Source organism: Epinephelus fuscoguttatus, linkage group LG7 (assembly GCF_011397635.1).
Source record: "Epinephelus fuscoguttatus linkage group LG7, E.fuscoguttatus.final_Chr_v1".
NCBI classification, from domain to species: Eukaryota; Metazoa; Chordata; class Actinopteri; order Perciformes; family Serranidae; genus Epinephelus; species Epinephelus fuscoguttatus.
Genome location: NC_064758.1, coordinates 40,862,546 through 40,878,611, shown reverse-complemented (window position 1 = coordinate 40,878,611; position 16,066 = coordinate 40,862,546). Strand labels below are relative to the sequence as shown.

Genomic DNA, 16,066 nt, shown 5'->3' with positions numbered 1-16,066 from the left:
TTCAATTTCAAAGAAAAGCTATACTCAGGAAAAGACGCCCCCCAGTAAATCTCTGCCTTACTGAGCCCTCATTCTGTCTGGTTGGTATGGCTCCCTGCCAGATGCCCAGAGTCTGACTCCCTGCATGGGTATACAGCTGTCCAGAGTAGAGATGTGCTGGTACACCGGTTTAACCACATACCATCAGCTATTTCTATTACCGTCAATAATGAGATCAACACTGTTTTCAGAGGGCCAAGTGAACACAGCACGGTACAGCAGGAAACACTGCAATGCTCTCACACTCTAGGAAGTATTACAGTATGGTAAGTTGGATCATAAACCCCGAACAAGCCCTCAAAATTCCAACACAGTAACGTTACCGTAAACCACCAAAAATGTCAAGTCAAGATTTTTTTTTTTTGTTGTTGTTGTTTTTGGATTCTCCCAAAATACTTTTGCATTCTCTCTAGGGCTGCCCCCGGAAAGTCAGATATTCGAATCATCAGTCAGAGACCAATCAGTCGACTACGACTGATTTGTTTTTTGTTTTTTTGGCTAGTCAGGTTGCTGTGCAGTGTTCTTCTGGGGATGTTTTGGTCCCCAGATTTTGTGAAGTGACAGCTTACAGATACTTAATACGACAGTCTTTGGCTTTTGTTTGATATCTAGTGTTGGCAAGAAATGTTGCATATCCCCGACCTGTCGTTAGCGCAGTTAGCTTGTCTACTATGTTAGATGAATGCCGCTGTCACCCTGAACGTCCCACTGTGCCCGTTCAAATCTTAAAACTTCATATGGAAAAAGAACAAATCCTCGAATATTCGTATTTAAGGGCTGAATCTGATTGGACTGGCAAAATTCGGAGTTGGGTACAGCCCTAGTTCTTGTAATAGATTTTCTTTACTTACTTTTCTAGGATTAGTTCAGGGTTTCCCACACATTTATTTATTTATGGCAACCCTCTGTGATATCAACACCCGGCACCTTCTGGTGTTTTTAGTCTATTTGATGTCCAACAAAGCTGCAATTTACAGTTCAGTGTTTAGTTTGTAAGGTTTAATTAAATCTAAGACAATTGTGGTGTAGAGTAATTCCTGGAAAGTCTGGTGTCTATGGAAATAATACGTTAACCGTGATATTTCAGCCACAATAACTGTGGCAAGTACGTACACCAGTACATCTCTCATCCAGAGATCCACAGTCACCTCATCATCTGTGACATTACGCCAGCCTGCTAGTTTAGTCAAATCAGGGCAAAATGACACACACTACCAAGCAGAATTAGGCGAAAGGCAAACACAAAAAGATAGCCCCATTCGGTGTTCTCTTCCTTTGTCGATGACCTCTCCAAGTCATCTCTCACCCCTCTAAATTCTCTTCCTCTCCATCATTCCTTGCATGCCCTTTTCCCCCTTCCCCACTTATCTGCCTCCCTCATTCTCTACCTCCCTCTTCAGCCCAGACCCTCAAATCGCTGCTCCTGCATTACGGCACATGTGAAACCAAACTTCTTGGGTTTCTCTGACTGAAAATTCCTGGCACGGTTCCTTTCCAGTTTGGCACTTTAAGGATAATACTCTACACCCCTGCTTTGTGAAAGAGCTAAATTCTTGGCCCTGGCAGGTCATCACTTCCACACGTAAACTGTTAAAATACCATTTGTGTCTGTACGATGGGAATAAAAGTTAGAAAAACATGTGAAATGAGGACAGAGCCGGAATGTCCTCACCGATGAGCCGTAAAGTTATGTTGATATGAATTTTTTCAAATAAGACTATTAAAACAAGTGGAATGCTGCAGATGTTCAGCTGGGCTTGAAGAAGACAGATGATGAAAACTGGAGAACGTGCAGCAACAGAGACAGAGGAGAAATGAATTCCTTGTGAAAGCAGAACGAGGAGAAACATGAGGATAGCAGTGACGCATACCTCGACGGAAGCCTGACCTTTATCAGAATAAACGCTCCCAAATTTTCGAGATATCTTGGAAACTGACAGCATGTGCGTCACACAGTGGAGAATAATGTAGCATAAAACTCTGGGTAATGACCACACTAAAATCCACTTGTTTAAATGTCAGAGAGATCTATCAGGCTCCAAATGTGATTCTCATTTAAATATAAACGTTGTTATCATTGAGATTTTCTTGGTAGGGAGGAGAGGGAGTGATCTGGAGGTCAGATGAGGGTTTGACATCACATTTAATAGAAATGTCACATCTGGCACAAATCTGGGACACTTCATTGCCACAATAAATAATGTCAAAGCACACTGTCAGCCTGTTTAAATGCAAATCTGAAATGTTTCAACATATGTCCGAGGTTGTGCTTCTCATCTGAAAAAGAAAAAAAAAAACCTGAAAAGAGTAGTGGAAGAAGTAAAGCTTTTACGCTGATGCTGCATGGTCCTGTCTGGCTCTATTTGCAGCTTGGCAGAATGACGTAGGTTTTCAGGATAATGTATAGCCTAATGTTTCCCCTGAAGCCTAAGAACACAGACAAGGAAGCACGTCTGCCTCACCTGTCGTCTCTGAACCACACGTCACAATGCCTGCTCTGACGTGCACCATCAACAAACAAGCTGGCTCATAAATAAAACACTGCAGCCCTCTGCACCTAATTTATGTCCGAACTCTTTCAACTTTCCCGTGCTAAATCATAAAAATACTTTCTACCTCACACTCTTCTGTATGTATGAAAACTATTAGAACGGCCTCATCACATTTGCTAAATAAATGTCCAATAGTTTCTCCTGCTGCCAGCCTGCCTGCCCGTCTGCAGAAAAACACTGTGTGTTAGACTAATCTTTTTGCTCAAAGATACCACCTAACCCACACCCTATCCCTCATTCCAATGCAGCTCGGACATTCTTGAGGTAGTGGTTTTGCACTGGTGAACTGGGACTGTAGGGGGGCACTCAGAATTTAATATGAAGTTGAGAAAATTGTCAGCAATGGGATTCCAGGGGATAAAATTGCTGGCTGGATGGTAAAGCAATCTTGGGCACACACAGGGACGATGGTATGTGGTGGTGAGCCTATCATATTGTGAATAATCCCCCACCCAACATTTCAAAAGGAATGATTGTGCAAAGGAGTAACAGTCTACTTATTTCCTAATGATAACCACATATCCACAAAAAAGTAGACAGAGGTAGAAGCTGAACTAATGATACACAAATAAATCCAGGGAGAGCTAACAGTCAGGTCCTGCAACTCAATCAGAGCTCAGTCACAATTACAATGTCAGACTCTGACTTACAGCATCACTATCAATGAGCCTTACCTCAAAGTAGCAATTTCCCTTTGATAAAGGATGGCCAGCCACATAGCAACCCACCTCTTCAGAGTTCCCTTGGTAACTAAAGAGAAGAAATTACAGGTTAACAATAGGTGACTTCTAATAGGTCCAACTGCTGTATGCACAATCAGAAATACATCTCGAAGAACAACTTAGTCTTTTCGATGAAAGACTGCTGAGACACGTGCAACAGAAATGAGACTAAAATGTGCACACATTATCAACAGTTATGTAACAATGAAAGCTGATTTAGAGTTGCCCTTTAGCCAATGACTATCGGAAGATATATTAAATGCCATGCACTTGATTATTGGCTGTTGCTTATTTGCAAGATACGATGTCTAACAGCTTTATATCAGAAGGGAAGGATGTTTTGTTGAGGAAGGGAAACTGGAGATGCAAGGACAATCCTGTTCTGAGCAGCTGAATCATTTGCCATCATCTTTACGATAAGGAATCACATTCACAACTACAGTAAACTGCATGGTAGGTCCCTGAGGTTTACAGTCAAACAAAAAACTTGGTTCAAACAAAACAATCTACAAAAACGTATTACGTGTCATGTTATGCTGACCTAGAAACAAGCCTCCATTGACACTGACAGTGGCTCTGAATAGAGTTGCAGCGGTATACTGGTTTCAAAGTATACCGTGGTATGAAAATTGAGGGTTATCATACCATGTACATTTGCTTAATTACGGTATAGAAGAAAAAAGACAACCAGACAGAGAATCTCACCTGCCCGAGCACACTTAGTTCCTTTGCTCCTCAACTGCCTGTCAGACTTTTTTGTTTTGGAGGCAACCAAAAAAAAACTCCAGTTTTCATTCCTTTAAGGGTCATTTGTAACTGACATTAATAATAGTAACTGTGTAATACCATGTACCATGATACTGTGAAACTGTAATATCTTTTGCTATACCATTTTTGCACCACAAAATCTCATACCACTGCAGCCCTTGTTCTGAGGCACGCAATTGACGAGTTTGGGTTTATCACTGTAACACGGAACAAACAACTCCACAAGCTGTTTGTCTTTCATCTCTTACCTCCATTGTGAGTCAGTGATATTATCACCCCTACTCTTTCTCAAATACAAACATTAAAATGTTTTAAATGGGTACAATCAGGGTCCAACATTAGCACCCGCCACTCGCTAAATACGAGTAAAAAAAAACCTACATTGCCAAATAAAATAAATGAGGTAAGCCTCATAAGAGAGACTGCGGATGCAAGCAGCCGAAGTGAGTTTCCTCTGAAGGCTCAGAGATTGGGTAAGTAGCTCAGACATGCGGAGAGACCTCGGAGTAGAGCTGCTGCTACCTCGCATCGAAAGGGGTCAGTTGAGGTGGTTCGGGCATCTGATCAGGATGCATCCTGATGCCTCCCACTGGAGGTGTTCCGGGCTTGTTCAACTGGTAGGAGGCCCTGGGGCAGACCCAGAACACACTGGAGGAATTATATATCTCATTTGGCCTGGGAAAGCCTTGGGATCCCCCAGGAGGAGTTGGAAAGAGTTGCTGGGGAGTGGGACGGCTAGAATACTTTGCTCAGCCCACTGCCCCCACAACCCGGCTGAAGAGGGACGGCCAGACTCGAGATGCTGCGATAAGGTTCCAGCCTACGCGCTTTACCAGGTAAGCTACCAGGGCGCCGCATGCTCATTTGTTTGTGTTCTTTTTAATTCTATACAGTTTTATGGCCAGTTAAAAAGTATTTTGGAAGGTAATTCTTTTCTGTTTATTGGCCACTGTCAGATAGACCAAAAAGCTAATTTTGGACCCTGGGTACAAACTAGTACAACCCTCTCATAGGCCAAATAGCTCATAGCTAGGAATACACTGATATGATCTTAGCATAAAATGGGCTAGCATGTTGATGCTTAGCAACACGCAAACCCTTCAGGATTTTATTTACAGCAGTGGCTTCAGAGCCCTTTTCTATCTTAAATGAATAGGAAAAACTCATCCCATAAGAATGATTATAAAACAAGAAAACACGCCCGTCCAACATCTTGCCAGGCATGACCAATACAACAGAGAAAATATTTGAAAATATGAAATAAACCCACAACAGCACATTCAAGTTTCAAAAACCACCAATGAGAAGGCAGAGAAACCAACACAATAAAACACAGAAGGATCTTTTGAAATAGAACCAAATCAACAAAGCCATATTTCAGCTCCACTTCAGTTAAAGAACAGGCTGACCTGAGTGTGTCTCCATCCTTCTGTAACCTCATGTACCGTTCCTGTGCTGGGCGCCCATCCCCAATATCTCTGATTCGACGCCTCAGATTCAGGAGGCATCTGTGGTGCAGGACATTGATGTCATCCATCTGAATCAAAAAAAAATGGGGGACAAAAATTGTACATTACCACAATTTTTGCAGACTGTACAAAGAAAAACACAGCTGGGAGAAAACATGCATTAGATTCTATGTGCCAACAGCCCAGCTACTCTCAAGCATATGCTCCCAACTCTTCTATTCAATAGCTGCTTGAAAGTTTACACTCTCATACAATATTCCTGTAACAATATCAATATGTGGCCACGATGATGGCACTGAGGCAGATTTAACAATTGGAAACATTAAAGTCTACTGTTTTCACATTGGTACTGATTAAGAAATTCTTGACATATGTCCTGTGGTTTTCTCGACAGATAAGACTGTAGAAGGTTTTCTGTCTATCACAGACAGTTGGACACTGACTGCTCTTGTAATTAAGTCCCTTTGTCACATCATACTTTAAAAGGTACTGGATTTTCAGTGGGAGTGCAATGAAGCAGAGACACTCAGACAATAGCAGCATATTTTAAATTAACACAAAACAAGGTCAGAGAAGACTTCAACAAAAGGACACCCATTTCATGACATAAAATTTAGCATTTAAATACTGCAGAAACACACAAACTTTGACAGTCACTTCATAAAACACCACTCAGATGTACAGTCAGCTCCAGAGCTGGCAAGTCTGAAACAAATAGCTATAGCTTAATGAGGCATATGCATGTAAGATGCCTCTGTGTCTATGTTTCTGTTGGGAATTCTAACTTAACTATATGTGTTTACTGACTTTATTAAGTAATCTTTTGGTGAAGCAAATCACTTATGTATGTAGGACTACAAGTAACAAATATTTTCTCAAATAAGGGATTAAATGTTTGGTCTATAAAATGTAAAAACGGTGGAAAATGCCCATCACTGTTTCTTAAAGCCTGCGGTGACGCCTCAAAATGTTTACTTTGTGCACCATACATTTTAAAATCTAATAAAACCACTTTACATTCAAATAAGACAAAGAAACGTAGCAAATCCTCACAACTGAGAAGCTGAAACTAAGGAGCATTTGGCGTCATTTTTCATCAACTGACTAATTGATTAACCCACTAATTGTTTCTGCTCTAGATACATAATTTGAAAGGTGAAATGTTCAGTTTTTATAATTAAGTATGTGCATACAATAAACAAAGAAGACACAGTCTACTGACAAGCAATTATAAGCTTATATACTGTATTTATATATTTGTACAGCCTCACTTTCACTCCCTCTGTATATGTTAATATATGTAATGTATTACATATTTCTTTATCTCTCTATGTGGAGGTTTACTGTTCTTTCACACACTACCACTACCGTTATATTTTATTCAGGCAAGGTTTGATAATGAACTCATTGGCTCAGCATGTTCATATAACCCCCATGTGACATAATTATGTGTGGTGTTATTTATTTATTTTTTTGCAGTATTACCTTGCAATGATAAGAGATGATTTTGGGCCTCTCTAATGTGCCAATAAAACATGCATTTGCAAGACAAAACAGGTGACAAGCCCCAGAATGCACGAAGACAGACACACTGATGAAGCTGCCGTAAACAATACTCCTTATATGCATTGATTGTGATGATTGTATTCAGCTGTTTTTGGTTTGGGATGTTGTTAAGTGATGGATGATCTCATGAGAGCACAACAAACATGATCCCCAGCTCAATTTAAATTTAACTTTCAAATACAGAGGTCTATATCAGTATAATACTAATAAAAAATAAATATTAACTATATCTTTTTCATACTACACATTCAGACCCTTTAAAGGATTTTATGTACTTCCCTCGATCAAATGTTAAATGTACGTTTCCCTGGCTCAACTTGTTGAAATTACCCACCTACACCTTGCTGCCTACTGATGTTACACTCCTTTAAACCTACGTCTTCAGATTTAAAGGAAAGACAGTTATCTTGCATTTAAACATTTATGTCTCCACAGTGGCTGCACAGATTTTTACCCAACTGCATTTAAAATGTCCACCTCCCTTCCATCTCTTGCAATTGAACTGTGATGATAGCCCTTACCAATCTCTGATCATGTTAGTTTATATCAAGAGACAAAATAAGATACAACTTTATCCTGAGGGAAATTGCTGTGCAGCAATTGCAAAAACAATGCTAGAGAACAAAGTGTGCAATATACAAGGACTAAAATTACATAGCAGAAAAAGCAAATGTAAAATATAATATACATCAAATTTAAACTAAATAATAGAACTAGATAACAGTACGGTGCAAAATATAAAAACTAGCTATCAGTAAGATTAAGGCTCAAAGTATAAAAACTCGCTAACAGTAAGATGCAAAATACAAAACTAATCTAACAGTAAGGTTCAAAACAGTAAGCTGCAAATAAGATGCAGTCCAGTACACCTACAACGACGCAAACAGGTTGCCAGTATAGATGATAAATACAATATGGTTGCTTATATTTTTTGCACAGTGTCAGATCTGAAGGTTGTGGTTGGTTGCCTGAGGTGGTAAATCTTTAAATGTTAAATCACAAGGGAGACAGATGTTAAGAGTGTCTTATGTGTTATATGGGGGGAAAGCAGAACAGGGGAACATAAGACCCTGGGAACGTAGGAATGACCCCCAGAAGTCTACCCAATATTAAAACAAAAGACGTTTAAAGTGCCGCAACGAGGGGGAGGTGGGCGTGCCAATGTTTACATCCTGACGCTGTCAAGCTCTGCAAGCTAGCTCCCGTGCTAACGGTAAAGCTAACCTAAGTTAAGATAGCATGAATGTCCACAGCCAACTGCTGCCATTTAAGCTGACATGGATTACAGCTGCGTGTTACCGACATAACATTTTAAAAAGGTACGTATTTGTTTGTCAGTTGGTGACGAGGCGCGAATTTAGTCGCAAAGCTAAACATGGGTTAGCAACATTAGCGGCTAACGTGATAGCTTCTTTGCTTTAAAGCAGAGGTTCGGCGCTCCGCAAACAGGAAGACTGTTGCTAACAGTGGAGCGGAGAGCAATGATTAATTACAGGTGCCAATATCGATTAGTCGAACGCTTACCTGTTATCTAGGGGGCTAATATGACAGAAACTCACTTTTGTCCATCAGCTATCCATAGCTCCTCATAAAAACTTTGGAAACTAGAGTTCGGCGCTTCTCAGTGACGTCACACCCGCGTTACTGAAACAGCCAATCGCATTGAGTTTTGGGAAATGGTGACAAGCTTTCAGCCAATCATGTTTCTCGGATTGTGTGCGTCCGTGTGTATGTGTCCAATTTGCCCCACTTTACTTGAGTAAAAGTGGAAAACTATTATGCTAAAGCACCAAAAGTAAAAGTATTCATTTTGCAGATTCGTCTATATTATATTACTGAATTATTGGAGCATTAATGTGTGCATTAATTTAATGTTGCAGCCAGTAAAGATGGAGCTAAGTACTTTATATACTGTTGGGTATCTTAGCCTACAATAATACAAAATGATTTATGAGTTGATTTACATCTTGTATTAATAATCTGAATCCACAAAGTAACTAAAGCTGTCAGATAAATATAGTGAAGTAAAAAGTGCCTCCACAATGTTGTGGATTAGAAGTGGCATAAAATAGAAATATTCAAGTAAAGCACAAGTACCTTAAAACTGTACTTAACTAAATGTACTAAGTTACATGCCACCACTGGTTTCATGACCCTAAACTGAAATATAATCACCGTAGCAGAGGTCAGGGGCATACTACTCCACAGAGCAGCGTCCCACCACAGGGTTTTGTGTGGATTCTGGTTGCTATGTTGAAGTGGCAGCAGAGAGACCTTCCGAGCCAGCTGGGATATAATTGAGCCAGGGAGGCAGAGAGGAGGAAGAAACCGTGTGGCTAGAGGAGGAAAAATGAATAACCCAAGGGCAATGTGGAAAAGAGAGCCCCCGTTGGTCTGACGTGTGTCCTGGAACATCTCCTGATGTGTGGAAACAGAACAGCTAGGGAGCTGATGGGAACACAAGACGGCAGGTGATTTCTCCCCTCCTTGCCAGGATTAATTAGACCAACAGCCCACTGATGGCAAAGCAAATTGTGGCCTTATGTGGCCCCAAATTCCAGTGGGAAGTACAGGCCAGTGGGTTTGTCTGTGTGTGCTCTGTTATGTCTGCATTACTGCTGCAGGAGCAAATGTGACCCAGTGCCAGGCAAACTGTGCACAGCACATTTTGTGTCTGTACATAAATGTCCTGCTTATTTCAAAGGCACCAGTACAAGTCAGCATTGTTACATTAATATCCAAATTCTGCTTATGCAAGCGTTCTTTTTTTGGTATCATGTTCATATTGCATCTGTCCACAGAGCGCCCATGGCAGCAAGGCACTGTCAGATAACACAGGAGACAATGAGGCTCCAGATAAGAGAGGAATTCTTCAACACTCTACTGATGATCTTCATGTGCAGATCCTTGGCTTTGCTTTCATTTTCTCCTTTTATACATACATATATTCCTGCAGTGCCACAGTGTGCTGCGTGGAAGTAGAGCGTCCTTACTGCAGTTATCAAAGTATAAAAATAACAAATATTTTGCACAAATAGAATTGCTGATGCCATAAATGTTATATTGGTTCTAATAGAAGACTCTTCCTCACATTTTTCTGGGACAATCTCACAGAAAGCTAACAAGCTTACATAAAAAGTTTCTAAACTTCTCAGAAGTGGAGGTTGGAGAATACTTCACAAGCTACTGAAGTACTTTAACTGCAAAGTAACTTTTTGTGTCTGTATTGAAGAGTATAAAGACTTTGCCCTGTATATTTAAGGATAACAACATCATTATATACGCAGCAAATAACCTGTATTTTTTCTGTCACAGAACTGTTCAGACATGGAAGCTGAATGGCAGGATCAAAAGTCGTGTGTTAAGTCGTGGGTCAAGGACTCAGTAGCGATCTTTTGAAGATGGCACCCGCGTAGAAAATCCCAGCTGGCTGAGTGGAGCAATGGATTGCATTATTAGCAGCTTGGCTCGGGCTGGTCGATGTGCATTCCTGCAAAAGTGAGTCCTCCTCCTCCTCCTCCTCCTAATTATCCAGATGATTACTCTTCCAATTCAAACAACTGGTGAGCAAACTCCTTCGTTGCCCTCACACTTTAACATTTGATATGAAGTGAGTTAATATCTGATAGCTGATGAAATATAATCTAGAAGTTGAGTTGCTTATTAAAGACAAGATTAGCCTTCTTGACTCAGCAGTGATCTGATTATGTGGAGCCACAGTTTCACTTGTTACATAAAGTAATGTCACACTTCTCTTTGGTAATATACATTTTTAGGGAATCTAATTTCTTTAATGTTTAATTTATAATGCATTCATTCAACCTCCTCTAAACTTTGATGTGTGTTTCTGTCATTTGGACAGAAAGACAGAGGTGTAGATCTCAGCTGTGGTGTTATATGTTTCTCAAGGAAATATTCTCTACATGATCCGAGCAGGAGAAATCACACAGCTGTGTATTTATTGTAGCAAATGGCATTGCAGTGGCAAGGCTGATGGAGGCACATATACATTTGTATTTGTTACCATGGCAAATACTATTCCAGAAAGGTCTCTGACACTGGAAAGAAAGTGCAAACAACCGAAGTATTTGAGCGTTTGTAACGTTGAGCGTGAGTGGAAGAAGAAGGCTGGATGTATGTGTTAGTATATAACAGGAAAGGGTGGAGAGATTTTGATAATTTCTGAAAGGAACATAATCCACCCCCCACTTGCTCTCTCCCTCCCTGCCACCTCCCTCTCATTCTCTCCCTCTCCGTCTCCCTCTCCCTCTCTCTCTCTCTCTGAGTCCCAGCCCCTGAAGGTGTCATAACTGTGCTCTCTCTCTCCCTCACTCACTCACTCTCTATCACCGCCTTTCAGATCTTTAAAAGCTGGTGCTTTGCTGTGTCTCTCTCGATCTCCATTTGTCTCCTCTGGCACTGCAGGGGACTCAACCGGCAAAGCACCAAGGAACAGCTACTGTATAGAAACGGGAAGAAGACTGAGGAAAGGGGAGAGAAAGGGAGAGAGAGTGAGGGAGAAATATACATCCAGAAATAGCATCAGCCACATTTAACTGACAGAGAGGGACAGAGTGGAGAACCTGAGACCTGGACAGAAAATGCCTATCCTTTCTAACTTAACAACCGTTGTTTTGTTGCTGATTGCTCACTGCGGATCATGGACCGGGGCAAACCGCTTGGGCCCCTTCAAGGTCTGTCCCTCCTGCAGGGATCCACTGGGGGCAGGTCGGCCCCCCAGGGACCATAATGCTGCCGGCAGCACGTCAGTGTTGGCCCAGGGAGAGCCCTGTGGTGTGTACACCCTGAGCTGTGCCAAGGGGCTCCGCTGTGTTCCCCCACCAAGGGAGCACAGCCCCCTCCAGGCTCTGTTGCAGGGAAGGGGCATTTGCGCCAAGCACAGCAGGACTAGTCCCACTGAGAGGCCCCACCCCACAGGTAAGATACTGTATACACACACACGCACACGTGCATGAAATCATGTATGCACACGCACAATGCATGCACCTACAGATGCACACAGACACATGCATGGACACTGCAGGTAGGCGAGACATGTGCATTGGCACAACCACCACACGTTACTGTATTTAAAGTGCCGTGGATTGCATGTGATGCTGTGTCACTCACCAACAAAAAGAAAGGCCAATTAGTGTGTGACATTTAAGCCTGGATGCATTTGTGCACCGCAGATGAATTCGCAGACCTCAAGCATCCACTAGTGCTCAGCAGTGCCTCTGGAGTCACTGTGATAAAAATGTCATTTGTCATTACAGTCCTGTTGTAAAGGACTGTGATCTGTTAATCAGATATGACGGCAAATCACATAAAACAAGCAGCTTTGATTCAGTCTCTGGATGCTGCAACAGTGTGTAAGTGAAGATGCATTTCCCTGCGTTTATTTGATTTGTACATATATTTCATCCTTTTGAATGACAGGGGTGCATGACAATCATCTGTCCTACAAGTCAGCCTCTCTGTAGAGATTTAAGAATGAATGTGAAACTGTCACAGTGTCACCTACATCCTGATCAAGCTGCTTTTTATTGCAGTGATCTCCATCTACTGTTCAAACTGAGATACTGCGATTAACTATCTGAAAAGGAAACATACTGATGGAAAATTAGGTCTCTCATTGAATGACCACCCCGGATAGATCTCATCTGAGTGACTGCTCAGTACTGTCTTGTGCAAAAATATGCAAAGATTGTCTAAATATCATATATGCAGCTTTTATTGTAAAATCTGACATTGGATGTGGTTTGATGTTGACAGCTACGACAGTTTTATGTCAGATTCTCATGCCCGTGTGTCGTTTCCTCTCAGGTCCCCATCCCTCACACAGTGGTGACATTGAAAAAGTAAGTTCATGCTCTTATTTTACAGTCTTTAATGGGTGAAGCTGATGGAGCATCACCTAAATGATGAAAAATCTGAGATGTATAAAGCATTTTATGTGGCAAGATTGTGTTAATACACATCATATGTGATGGAGAGGGTTGTACATCGAGCTGCATTGTGTTACAGAGAGTTATTACCATAGATCCTCTGCTGTTTGGGGTGTTGCAGTGGCATGTACACACACTGCCCTGAAGCCATGCATTATGGTGCATGATGTGTGTGCTGCTATGCGGCAGAACTAATTGAGCATGATGTGAATCAGGAAAGTTTCAAGTCGGCCGCTGCCGCCACAGATTTCTCACTTTGCGAGCCGGGTGATCTGCAGCATTTGAACTAATATGTGTTGTTGTGATCGTGGGAACAACGATAGTCACAGAATTGATCAAAATGACATAGTTTAAGTGACACAAAAACGCACAGTCACTTCAAACCATTCAGTGACCTGAAAAGCCAAAGGATTGTGTAACAATATGGTTATATAATGTTACACAATATGTGACATCTGATATATATAAATATACATATTCCCTGCTTCTGGCTCTGATGCTGCATCACTGTAGCGAATCCTTTGTGATTCACATCGACATGTGTTGTGATCAAAGAGGATTTCTGCCAACACAATCACCTGAGGGGAGATAGCAGCTTGCCTCTGCCACTCTTTAGATGAAGACAGGTCTTCCCTCTTTGCCTCTGGTGATGTTTGAAGTCACACTCTGCGTTGCTGTTTTCAGGCACCCTGCCGCAAGCTGCTCAATAGTGTCCTGAGGGGTCTGGAGCTGACAATCTTCCAGTCTGACCGTGACATCTATATACCCAACTGTGACACTCGTGGCTTCTACAGGAAAAAGCAGGTAGAGTGTTACAGTCACCTGAAGCATCATGAGACATGTTAACTTTATGTGATGTGAGAATGTGTCTTTGCTGCACCGACTTGGTGTCTCTGTACTGTATGCATCCCTGAGAGCTGCACTCCACTGCAGCTTTCTGTTCGGTGCATCCAGAGATTTGTCTGTGACCATAAGGGGCTGAGAATAACTGACACTTCTCTGTCTGAGCCTCTCAGCTGTGAGCTCAGAGAATCAGTACTGCGCTATGATGACATATCATTTTCTCTCTCTTCTCTCCCTCACCACCTTTCCCCACGCTCCCACTCAATCTCCGCCCTCCTTCCCCTTTCAAAAAATCTCCCTCTCTGTCTTTTAATCTCACACAGTGCCGCTCCTCCAAGGGCATGCAGCGTGGCCACTGCTGGTGCGTGGATGAACTCGGCACGCCCGTGCCCTCACGTGCCAGCGAAGATGGTACTTTACCATGCGATGGGGAGTGAGGGATGAGTCTGTCCTATTGCTCTGAGCCTGGAGGAAGAGGAGAAGGTGGTGGAGGAGGAAGAGGAGGAGGTAATGGAGGAGCAGGAGCACAGGGAGAGGGGGTGGCTTTAGCATGTGCTAGACACTGCCTGGACAGGAGGTAGCAGGGATAAACCACTTCCTATGGAAAACACACACCAGTTAACGTTCATGTCCTCTCTAGAAGCAAGACACACACACTCTCACAGTCCAGCAGCAGCAACAATAACATCTGCCTGAATGTTCAACAGTTGCAGCAACGTCCTCTGCGTCGTCCAGTGACATGCTGCATGCTCACATTAATGCTCCGTGAACTGCCTCAGTGATCCAAGCGGTATTACTCCGAATGATCTCTATATTCCCTGGCTCTTGTCCCGGCTTTCTGGTAGAATTTTATTTTCCTTTTTACTTTAGGATAGCTGACACTGCCTGTGTTTGTTCTGATCTCAGTGGGCTGAAATACTGTTACGCAGGTGATGTGACACAAATGTTTGAAAAATGTGTCTCCCTCACCGTCCTCTCTCCCTCTCTCCAAAGATACACTGATATCAACATACCTAATTGACAGAATATTTCTTTTTCTATTAATTTATTTTTGAGTATGTGTTTCCATCAAGTACTGCTTGAATCTTACAGTATCTTATATATATGTCAAGTCAGAAAAAATAGTCATACAGATATGATCCTGGATGCTTCTGTTCATTTTATTCGTCAAAATGGCGTTCTGACTGCTTATTAGTTGATTGTTTGTACATATGTTGGAATTTTGTGGTCGACTGTGTGTTCTGAAGTGGCAGACAAAAAGCTTACGGCTGTTACCCTTTTCAAAAAGTTGTAAGGCATATTTTTATACACGTCAATATAATATTTTATATATGAATTGTTGGTTTATTTAATGAACTACAGTACAATGCCATGTATTTTTATATTGTCAGCAGTTTCTTATTTAAAGACAGAGATTATTTTATTTCATGTTAGGGAGAAGTGTTGTGCTCTAAAGGCACCTTTATGGCAAAACTCATCACACTCATCAGAGCTCTATTCAACTGCTGCACATCTTATGGTTATATCTCATGTTTTTAAGTTCCTTTTTATTTATGCTTTGTTTATTTGAGAATTGAGAATGTCCATGTTACTATTATGTTTTATTTTTTTGGCACATCATACTACAAATTCTGATTTCAGTAGAGGAAAAAAAAGATCAAATTTGTTATTGTTATGTCTTTCCCAAGTCCTTGCAAAAGTCATGAAATTGTGTGCTATTAAAGTGTGATTAGAATTTATCTATTTCTGAACAATCTTGTTGTGCCAATGTGTGTGCCGTGATGATAGGTCCATGCACAGAGGACCTGTAAGATTTGCAAATATGAAAATAAAACATAATGATAATAAAAATGGAGAAGAATTAAACATATATTAATATAACGACGGTTGTTGGGTGTTTTCTTTCTGTGACTTTGAGTACTGCTGCTGCTGATGATGATGATGATAAGGAGAGGAAGATGAGAATAACAATTATGACTATGATGATGTGGGATTATTTCAGGAAAGCTTAATTACATGTTTAAAGATAGCCAGCACAAAAAACACAAACAACATAAACCAGAAAACCCTGAGTATGCCAAAAATCTAGTGGTTGAAAGTAACCAATTAAATTTACTTAAGTAAAACTTTCACTTTCTTGTACTTATATTTATGCTACT

The 16,066-nt window shown here is 41.3% G+C and overlaps 2 protein-coding genes across 3 annotated transcripts in view; one reads left to right on the top strand and one right to left on the bottom strand.

The window, feature by feature from the left end:
• spryd3 (SPRY domain containing 3) overlaps positions 1-8,767 on the bottom strand; it is an 82,691-nt gene extending 73,924 nt beyond the window's left edge. Inside the window, exons 1-3 of one of the 2 annotated variants that reach the window (XM_049580199.1) lie at positions 8,641-8,767; positions 5,491-5,618; positions 3,266-3,341 (exon numbers count right to left, since the gene is read on the bottom strand). In XM_049580199.1, coding sequence (XP_049436156.1) covers positions 3,266-3,341; positions 5,491-5,618 — 204 coding nt within the window. In that variant the 5' untranslated portion in view covers positions 8,641-8,767. The remainder of the gene's footprint in view (positions 1-3,265; positions 3,342-5,490; positions 5,619-8,640) is intronic. The other variant, XM_049580200.1, reaches the window with a different exon arrangement.
• Positions 8,768-11,208: 2,441 nt separating this feature from the next.
• On the top strand, positions 11,209-15,768 carry igfbp6b (insulin-like growth factor binding protein 6b). Its single transcript, XM_049580218.1, has 4 exons — positions 11,209-12,054; positions 12,943-12,977; positions 13,749-13,868; positions 14,231-15,768. The coding sequence occupies exons 1-4, from the start codon at positions 11,718-11,720 to the stop codon at positions 14,342-14,344; spliced, it is 606 nt and encodes a 201-aa protein (XP_049436175.1). The 5' UTR covers positions 11,209-11,717; the 3' UTR covers positions 14,345-15,768.
• The last annotated feature ends 298 nt before the right edge of the window (positions 15,769-16,066 follow it).